This window comes from Charadrius vociferus, unplaced genomic scaffold (assembly GCF_000708025.1).
Source record: "Charadrius vociferus isolate BGI_N301 unplaced genomic scaffold, ASM70802v2 scaffold103, whole genome shotgun sequence".
NCBI classification, from domain to species: Eukaryota; Metazoa; Chordata; class Aves; order Charadriiformes; family Charadriidae; genus Charadrius; species Charadrius vociferus.
In genome coordinates this window covers 4,031,534-4,041,417 of record NW_009648061.1, presented here as the reverse complement: position 1 = coordinate 4,041,417, position 9,884 = coordinate 4,031,534, and the positions used below count along the sequence as shown (strand labels likewise).

Sequence of the window (9,884 nt, the reverse complement as noted above, 5' to 3'; positions counted from 1 at the left end):
GCCTTCCAGTACCTAAAGGGGGCCTACAGGAGAGCTGGGGAAGGACTTTTTACTAGGGCATGTAGTGATAGGACGAGGGGGAATGGCTATAAACTGGAAGAGGGCAGGTTTAGATTAAACATGAGGAAGAAGTTTTTCACTTTAAGGGTGTGTCGTGGTTTAGCCTCAGCCAGCAACAAAGAACCATGCAGCCGCTCGCGCAACTCCCACAGTCATGGAAAAAGAAATCATCAGGGCAAAACTCGTGGGTTAAAATAATGCAATTGAACAGAACAGCAAAAGGAAAGATGAAAACGCGATTACAGTACCGCCACGAAGGGCACCGACCCGGACCCACACCGCCACAGCTCACCCCCAAGTGGCAACTGCTATAGCCCAGGCATGGGTCACATGGGATGGAATACCCACCCCCTGCCAGCTCTTGGGGGAAATTAACCCCATCCCTGCTGGAACCAGGACAGGGTGGTAAGGCGCTGGAACAGGTTACCCAGAGAGGTTGTTGAGGCCCCATCCCTGGAGGTGTTCAAGGCCAGGCCCTGGGCAACCTGGTCTAGTTGGAGGTGTCCCTGCCCATGGGGGTTGGAACTCAATGATCTTCAAGGTCCTTTCCAACCTATGATTCTATGAATAAACAACTTACTATATTTGCTTGTTTTGTCACATTCAACTTTAGAAAAAACACATTCAAGGCTGAGGTGTAAAACTGGTATCATCACCACACTCAAACTGCATCAGTTTGATGTATGCAGCATTATGCCTACTTGGTGTACATAATGAAGACATTTGGGCACCACAGTTCATTTGAGAAGCCACTTGCACACCACCTCCAACACCAATAACGAATGCTATACAGGATCAGAAAGAATGCACATATTAAGTTCGCCAATTTGAGTATTTTAACTTATACGTATACTCTCCTTAACAGTAGTGAACCATGTTTTATACTATTTTCCATATTAAAGTTTGTCACTTCTATAAAACTTTCTCATAATTCTTACTAACTACATTAAGACAATTAACTACACCTTTCACTAACCTTTTTGTGCTTTCAGATAACCAGTGTACTTCTGTTATTTTAGTGAATATGTATCTCCATATCCTGGGGCTCTATTCATGTTAATCTTATCTTTATCAGGTGAAGTCAACGCCGAAAATTTCAGTATGAAAAACAAACTAGATGTTTAGAATTCTGTCTCTGGTGTAATTTCCAAGATTTTTGTTTCACATCTTCTAGAATGTTTCAAATCATAGGCCCACACAGTGTCTATTCCCTCTCCAGTAGTATGATCTGGGATCCAGCAAGGGAAAGGAAAACGACAGGCGATGATTCTGGCATTACACTGAAGTTCTTCTTCTAGCTTCTTCTCCAACTGTGGCATCTGTTAAGCAACAATAAAAAGCTTTCAGAAGCAGTAAAAACCAGAAGCATTCTCTTTAGAATATAATTAAAGTGTTTAGGAGAAGTCCAAAGTTTAAGGAATTTTTGGAAAAATATTTAGGAAAGTATTCATGATACACATTTTGGCTTTGATGCATTGACAAGGAGTATCTAAATCTACAAAATGGTTATTGTGCCCTGATCAGTGAGATCAAGCAAATCATAACTCTTAAGTTCTAAAAATTCAGTCAAAACCCGTAGATAATACCTTAGAGTAAAAAAAACAACCCTAAATTAAAAAAAGACTTTACATGTTCCAATTCATGACTCTCTTCAGTGGGATTCTTCTCTGTAGAGAATGAGACTTCAGCCGCCTGAATTTATGCTATTTATGACATCCCAAGTCATATGAACTAGTGGGTGATACTCAAAGGCCAATGACTCTCATAATTTCAAGCCTAACTCCAAAACAGATCTTGGGACACTCACAACATCACATGGCCAACAACTCAAAGCAAACATTCTGCTGTCACTGTATGGTTAAGTTCTTGTATGTTAAATACTATTGAAATTGAGCTTTGTTGGCTCCAACCTGTTAACATATGTATATCAGTCCCTGCAGCAGTGCTGTATAAAGCAGCATATAGAATTATAGAATGGCTTGGGTCAGAAGGCATCTTAAAAGGTCATCCAGTCCAACCTCCCCTGCAACAAAAAGCGACATCTTCAACTAGATCAGGTTGCTCAGAGCCCTGTCCAACCTGACCTTGAATGTTTCCAGGGATGGGGCATCAATGAGGCGCTTGGCCTCATTGAACCTCATGACATTCACCCAGGCCCACTTCTTGAGACTGTCCAGGTCCCTCTGGATGGCATCCCATCCCTCAGGCATGTCAACCGCACCACTCAGCGTGGTGTCATCTGCAAATCTGCTGAGGGTGCACTCGATCCTCCTGTCTATGTTACTGTTGAAGAGACTGAACAGCACTAGTCCCAATACAGACCCCTGAGGGACACCACTCACTGATCTCCATCTGAACACTGAGCTATTGACTACTACTCTCTGGATGGGACCATCCAGTCAATTCTTCATCCACCAAACAGTCCACCCATCAAATCCGTATCTCTCCAGGTTAGAGAGAAGGATGTTGTGGGGGACCATGTCAAATACCACAGTACAACTCCCCTTGGTTGAAGGCCTACACTCTAGATTTCCTCCATTTGCAAAAATTGAGCAGATATGAAAGCCAAGGGAAAATATAACTATTCCTGCAGAATACAGCAACACCCTGCCCAGTCAGATACTCTGTCTCCAATAAGTACTTTCAAATTCTGCTAGGGATTAAGCGAGAAATGAATTAACACATACAGACTTCAAAGTAATTTCTTTCCCAAACCAAATAGTGATTCAGTTTTGGAAAAAAAAAAAAAAAACAAACTTGTTAGATTCAGCCATTTTTTTCCTTTGGAAGAGTCTGATGTTACACTTAAGTAGATCAGTGCACATCCATTTGGAATTCCTTTTATTCTTACATATTGTATCTATCTTCGGTAGTAATTATAACAGCAAGCTCCACAGTTTACTTCTGTTACATGTAAAAAAATCTATTTACTTTGATATCATGACACAGAATTTAGATATTCAAAGGTTAAAACAAATACAGCTCAATTTAAGTCACAAAGGACAAAAATAAATAAATTCACAAAAAAAAAACCTAACCACAACAGAACATGGTTAGAAAACAAGACTAACTGAAGAAAATGCATTTCCAAAGGCTGTAGATAGCTTCCACTATCACATACATGCAGGGTGTGCCTTTGGTGTAACATCCTATTATAGCTACATTTAAGCTTATAATAGAATATTTTAGGAAAATTATAGTCATAGATCTAATATATCAAAGAGTTACCTCTGAACATTTTTAAGCATTCTATGCTCTGATTTCATCCATACGGCAACTGCTTTTAAACATTTTTTGCTACCGCACCTTAAATAAACTAGAAAAATAAGCCCACTTTGTTATCTCAAACTGAGCTGAGACACCAGAAAAGGAAGGACTGTTGTTACAGAAATCACAAATATAGATATAGCCTAAGTTTTAATGATTAATTATGACAAACAGTCACATCTCATGTCTATATTAGCTCAAATTAAAAAACTTAATTCAGCCACAAAAATTATATCCTTGAACCAAACAGTCAAAGTATTCTTTAAGCTAAATCTCTCAGTAGCATTATGTGTCACAATTACACTGTATTTTATATCAAGCTATGGTTGGGGTTGTTGTATGTCTACATAGACATACAGTTTAGTAAAGCTTTTGTACAGCATATAATCAGTTAAAATACACAGAAGCTGTGAACATGAACACCTGCAAAGAATTCTGTCACCCCACCTGGAACAAGTAAAAGTCTCTCTGCAATGACTCATAGACAAACACACCTTCCCCCAGCCGCTTGCAAGAACAGAGGGGTCTTAGTCTTCCCTGAAGATCAATAAATCCAAATTCTGTAAACTAATCTTGGATATGAAATGGAAGCACTGTGTGACAGCATCAAATCAGACTAGCATTATTAAAAAAAGCTAAAGAGATCTATTGCCCTTGGTAAAAAAGACAAAATGCATTAAAGTTCCTAGAAAATTAATTTAGTCATTCAGGAGCCTAAGCATTCACAACTTCCTAAGTAAATTTAAGGGGATCATGACCAAATGAATGCTCAGGAAACATAGTAGTTCATATAGAACATCATAGAATCTGTTACATTTATGACAGTATTTTATTGGAATAATTTAGCCTAGTATTTACTGAGTTTACCAAAGTTATTCTGAGCCCTATAGCTACTCTTTCTATCATAGCTGTTACTAATTTAATCGCACTTTATAGTATTACATTTAAAGTTAAGCCACTATTTCTGCTAGGTGCACTCAAATTTTTCCAGGGCATTTTTTTATTTCTAGTTTACTGGAATATCTTTCTTCACCTGCCCCTCAGTGCAATTGCAGAATTTCTGGCTGCAAATTCAAGTATTTATACTGCCCCCTCCTGGAACTCAATCTAGAAAGCACATAACATCCAAACCTGGCAACATCTGTAGCACACGTAACATCATAGTTGTCACTAATATGCCACCCAAAAAGCAGGGGTGGGGGCAGAATAAGGAAGAATAAGGAGAGAATAATGCTTCTATGCTTCTTGTTGCATCTTCCAGCTACTGCTACAGAAATATTATTGGTGTATGTTGTATGGTAGAGCATCACATAAGCTCTTCACTCATTTCATCCCACATGTGCTTTAGCAAAGGAAGAAGCAATACAGAAGCATTTACAGGGTATTTCTGTTTCAATACTCCACATGCATTCAACCTATAAAGAAAATTCTACTAATAGATCAAAATATCAAGAATATTTAAATAGACAAGATTTTTTTTCTATTCTAGTAAAAAGAGAAAAAGAAAACTAGATCAAGCCAAAGTGACTGTAAAGTCTGACTGAATTTATCGAATATATCACTAAAGCAGTCACTATGCAACTCAATTTCTACACTGGTTTTGAAGAACAGATTTTCCCCAGGCATGCAATGAACACAGGCTACAAAGCCTTCCTAAAAGGCAAAGAATTTGTAGACTTGTACTCTAGCAATTACACTTGAAGTATTTGTCTCTCTCCCTAAACCCTCACAGTCTAACATGGGCAAGGGATTATTTCAATATACTAGCCGCTGGCCTATTTGGGGTGACCCGGCTTTTGGAGAAGAAGATAAGCAAGGTTCAATCCTCTAAGAAGGTTCCCAAAAATCAACTGTAGCAAATTTCCTACTCCATCCTCTCCCTGCAAACTCCTTGTTTTTTTAGTATGAAAAAATGAAATTTTCAAGAACCAGTCTACCACCATCCTCCCAAGCAACTTGAGCACAGCAGTTTTCATTTTGGTTCTGAACATTGGACAGAAAATACTTCTCGAAAAAATACATATATTTTCAGAGCTCCAGTCTGCATACTGTCACAACTTTTACCAAGTTTTATTATGGACATTAATAAGCAACACTGAAATATCAAAATATTAGTACCAACTACATTTGACATTCTGCAGGTTGGATCATTTTGCAGATAATGTACTAACACTGTACCGCCTCGGTACTAAAATAATTAAACAATACAAAAAGTAAAACTTACCATTTGAGGTACACCAAAAACAACAACGTTCTTATAATGGGAGAAAGAAACCTAAAATAAATTTTGAGAACAAGTCTTAATGAAAATAGCATTTATATTTGGAGAATTTCTCACCATTCTCTTCCCCTAATCCCTCTAGCTGCACTCCTTTCAACAGGGACTTGGACCAAAAATAAGAAAGGAGATCCCATATTAACTTTGCATCACACAAATCTCCACATAAGGACAACTTTATATTGCTGAACAGCAAAAAACTTTAGTGCCTCGCCAAGAATATGGCATCAATTCTAGTAGCACAGAAAGTACTGAGTTACAAAATACCTATGTGATTTTATTCATGGCTAAGTTTTTCCACAACTCCTATATATGTTAGAATTAGGTATATTTTAAGTTTCCACCCACTTTTGTTAAATGTTAGATAGCTATAAAAGCTTTCCAAGCATTCCAATTACAGGGTTCTTCCAGTCTGTGCCCTGAAGTTTCTCTCTGAACAAAGATAAAAACAGTACATTCACACTGTCCCCCAAAATTCTCAATATCCACTTTACCTATTGAAAAAAGCCATTCTTAAAAAAAAAAACAAAACAACCCACCAACAAACCAAACCAAAAACACTGAACAAAAATGGCAGAAAAAAACCCAACACACAACTTTGACAGGAATAGCAGGGGAGGGGCCCACATAAATACGACCCCAAAAAATCCACCTCATTAAAGAAGCAATTGTGACTCAAGTGAAAATTGCAAAAAATTGTCACATGTAAGTTACCTTAAAGCAACACTCAAAACCAGGTAACACATTGCACAGCTAGAACAGAACACGTCTGATGAAATGTCAAATGAGATTGTGATCTTGCATATCAGGTGAGTAAGAGTCTTGTTATTGACTCCACAGAACCAGCTCTTAGTGAAGCCTGACATTACAGCAGCCCACATCATCCATCAGGCACAAGCATGACAGTGTGCTCAAGGAGCCTGTACTGAAAAAGGACAGCACTTCACTGAAGCACAAAACAAGCAGAGCAGTGTATTGTGCCGAGTCTAGTTTCTACGGGCTCTTTTCTCAAAGCCCAATACAGCACTCTGCAGCCAGACAGCATTCTGGGTGTTTCAATAAAGCACATCCAAATTTTGGAAATCTCTCAAACATCCCAGATTGATTCTCACATACTTCACCACCTACCTTCCATAAGTCTGAAATATAAAATTTGGTGTTCTGATGTACCCCATCTCTCCATGCACAGTACCTGGAGTACCAGACTAGCCAGGGATTTAATTCATAACCAACAGCTTTGAAACCCCTTTTTGCAGCTGCTATCACCTACAAGGACGAAAATAAATCTTCACTTAGAAAAAGAGAAAGTGTATTCATCTAAACAGGAGCACACAGCTACTTTTATTTACAATATAAATCACAGGAATGCACTTTTGTAAATCACACAGCTTTTAATCCCCAACAGATTACTAGTATAGTGAACAAAAACTCAAACTACATTTTACTATTATGACTAGTCCCATTGAAATTAATAGATATATTCAGATGAACTAAATGAACCACTTAAACATTCACAGGGCAAAGCTGTAAGCTTGTAGTACGTCTATGATTTACATAAAAGTTTAATTTAACATATTCATGATACTACCTTGGAATTAATGAGTACCAAAATTGACCATAGAGAGAACAGTGAAATACACAAGCAGATACGCTCAAAATTCGAGCGCTTATTTGATAAGCAGTGATGGGTAGGCACTTGAGAGACCCCTGAATCAGAGCCAAAATGATCTACTGATAGAAAGAGTATGAAAGTAAGCTGTTGACCTACATTAAAAAAAGTAAGTCAAAAATTTAAATGTCAGTTAAAAATTTGGAAAAAAAACCCCACACATAAATCTCACAGCACAGCTTTAATCCAATGCTCAGCTTCATTTACCATTTTAAACAGCAAAAGGTAATACAGGTAACAAATAGATGTTCAAAGACATTCCTCTAAATTGGACCTCAAGATTTAGAATTGTTAAACTGTATTGTAAGTGTCTTCAAACAAGATCAAAACCTACTGATTTTTAAGAAAAAGAAAAAAAACACTAAGGAAAATACAAAAATGCACCAGTTTCTAGAATTAAAGTTTAAGTGATAATTTAAAAGGCTACTGCCGAGTTTAAATCAGGAAAAGCCTGATGAACTATTAACTATAGAACAGGCAAGGTGAAATCAGGAAGAAATACACATTTCTCAACAGAACTTCTCAAACAGCATTATCTGGACAGTGTGTTTCACACTGTTAAAATAATGCATCTTCCATCATGCACACAGCATTTGCAAATATACTAATATAACATTTTTACCACACTTGGAAATAAAAAATATTTATCCACCAATTACACCTGAGTACAAGCTAAATATTTAAAAGCATCTGAACAAAAGCTCAGCTTTTTTTAGGACACATGCATTAAGGCAAGACCAAGCATTCCATTTCAGGCACCTGGCTCTCCAAGTAGTCTTCAGTCTCCATTTAGGCACACACACGTATATGTATACACACACACACACAAAATCAGAATTAAACACGCAGTACGTAATCAAATTAGGTGCCTCAGATGAGGGTCAAGAGCCAGAATGCTGACCAGAGAAGGCATCAGAAACTGCAGTTCCCTTGTACCTAAATGCTTTCCTCTATTCCCTACTTGGGCACAATTCCTTCTAAGCCACCTTCAGATTTGGATTTCCAAATCAAATTTTTTAGTGTGGACAAATGGTTGACTTGTTCACATGAAATATGGACAAAAATAGCATTCAAGAACTTCCTTATTTCCATCAAAAACCCACTTCATGCACCATCCTGTTGCTAAAACTGACTTGAAGCAGACATTTAGGAAGTGGTACACAAAACATCACAACTACAAAAAAAACCCCACACCGTTCTCTACTATACCCTCACCGCTACACTTCACAAGTAGGCGTTCAGACAGTGTCCTGGAAACACAGTATCACTTTCGCATTGGTGATTCTCACCATTTCTCTTGGTAATTACTCTAATTTCACCACATTCATTTTGAAGCAGGGCAGCCAGCACTGCACGAAGGTGTGAAGACTTCAGTTCTAACAATACCAGGATTTTTATTCTTGTAATCCATTGCTCACTTCTCATTCTCTTTTGTGTCTCTATAACCTTTATACAATGAGCATAGAGCTGCAGCTCCAAAAACACAGTGCTATTTAATCTCACAGCCTCATGTGCTGCAGCTACAGGCCTAGGTGGAATCACAGTTCTCTGGTGATCGCACCACCAAGATTGCGTGTTTTCATATGAATGCAGTGCAATCCCATCCAGCCAACAGGATAAGGTTATCATTTTGTACACTACCTTCTCAAGCTGCAGGTAAGACAGGTACAAAAATATTAATTACTCACCTCAACTGAATGTAAACCTTTCTCAGCTTTGAGCCTTTACTTAAGACTCAAACCAAAACACTGGAGGCCAAAGAGAAGACATTCATATACATGAGAAAACAACAGCAGCCACAGCTAAAGCATTTGGCACTTTTTTTGAGAGATGATATAAAAGGAAGGCGATGTCCATAACTTACAATACGGCCATCTCCGCTACCAATGTCAACTACCGTGCCACTTCTGTTTTCTAACATTTTCAGCACATTCTGGATCTGGGTGGAAGTTGCAGGAACGAAGGGCAGGCACACTCTCCTCAGTGCTGGGGTCACAAAGGGGGTGACCACAGCATACAGGGCCACCAAGGTCCCACCAACACCGGCGGTGACCACCAGCCCCCAGCCCCTCTTTCGGGAGCCATCCTCGCACGCGTCCTGCGGGCCTGCTGCCTGGCTCTCCTTCACCAGCACCTTCGACATCACACCTAGACAGATATTAAAAAGAGCATTTTCTCCAGTAGCTTTATTACGCACCCATTTGAAACAAAGCACTATGTCGTATTATAGACATGTGACATGAGGAAAAAGCCTTATAACCCTCTAGCTGACTCCTAGACACAAGAGAAATGTGACTATTATTGCTCTGGAGAAATTGAAGCGTCAGGTTAGTGTTGTAGGGAAGGAGAACAGCTTCCTCTCAAGTTCTGCCCCCGCTCTCCCCCCGGCCGGGCAGCAGCGCGCCGGGACAGCTGCCGGGCGGCGCAGGCAGAGCCCTCCCCGCCAGGGACCGCCCGCAGCCCGCGCTCAGGGCAACATCCATCCCTCAGCAGTTATCGTTCTTCCCTTCGGGAAGATACTTTTCTCTAGAGCACAACACCCCCGAAGCTGCAAGGCCGCCCGCCCCAGCCCCAACCCCACCACAGCCCCACCGCGCTCCCTCAGTACCA

At 39.4% G+C, this 9,884-nt stretch overlaps 1 protein-coding gene across 1 annotated transcript; it reads right to left on the bottom strand.

Moving 5' to 3' along the window:
* Positions 1-1,140: 1,140 nt before the first annotated feature.
* On the bottom strand, positions 1,141-9,417 carry FAM173B (family with sequence similarity 173, member B). The gene is made up of 4 exons (XM_009883754.1): positions 9,139-9,417; positions 6,734-6,871; positions 5,552-5,602; positions 1,141-1,379 (listed from the first exon to the last, which is right to left on the bottom strand). The coding sequence occupies exons 1-4, from the start codon at positions 9,415-9,417 to the stop codon at positions 1,182-1,184; spliced, it is 666 nt and encodes a 221-aa protein (XP_009882056.1). The 3' UTR covers positions 1,141-1,181.
* Positions 9,418-9,884: the final 467 nt, after the last annotated feature.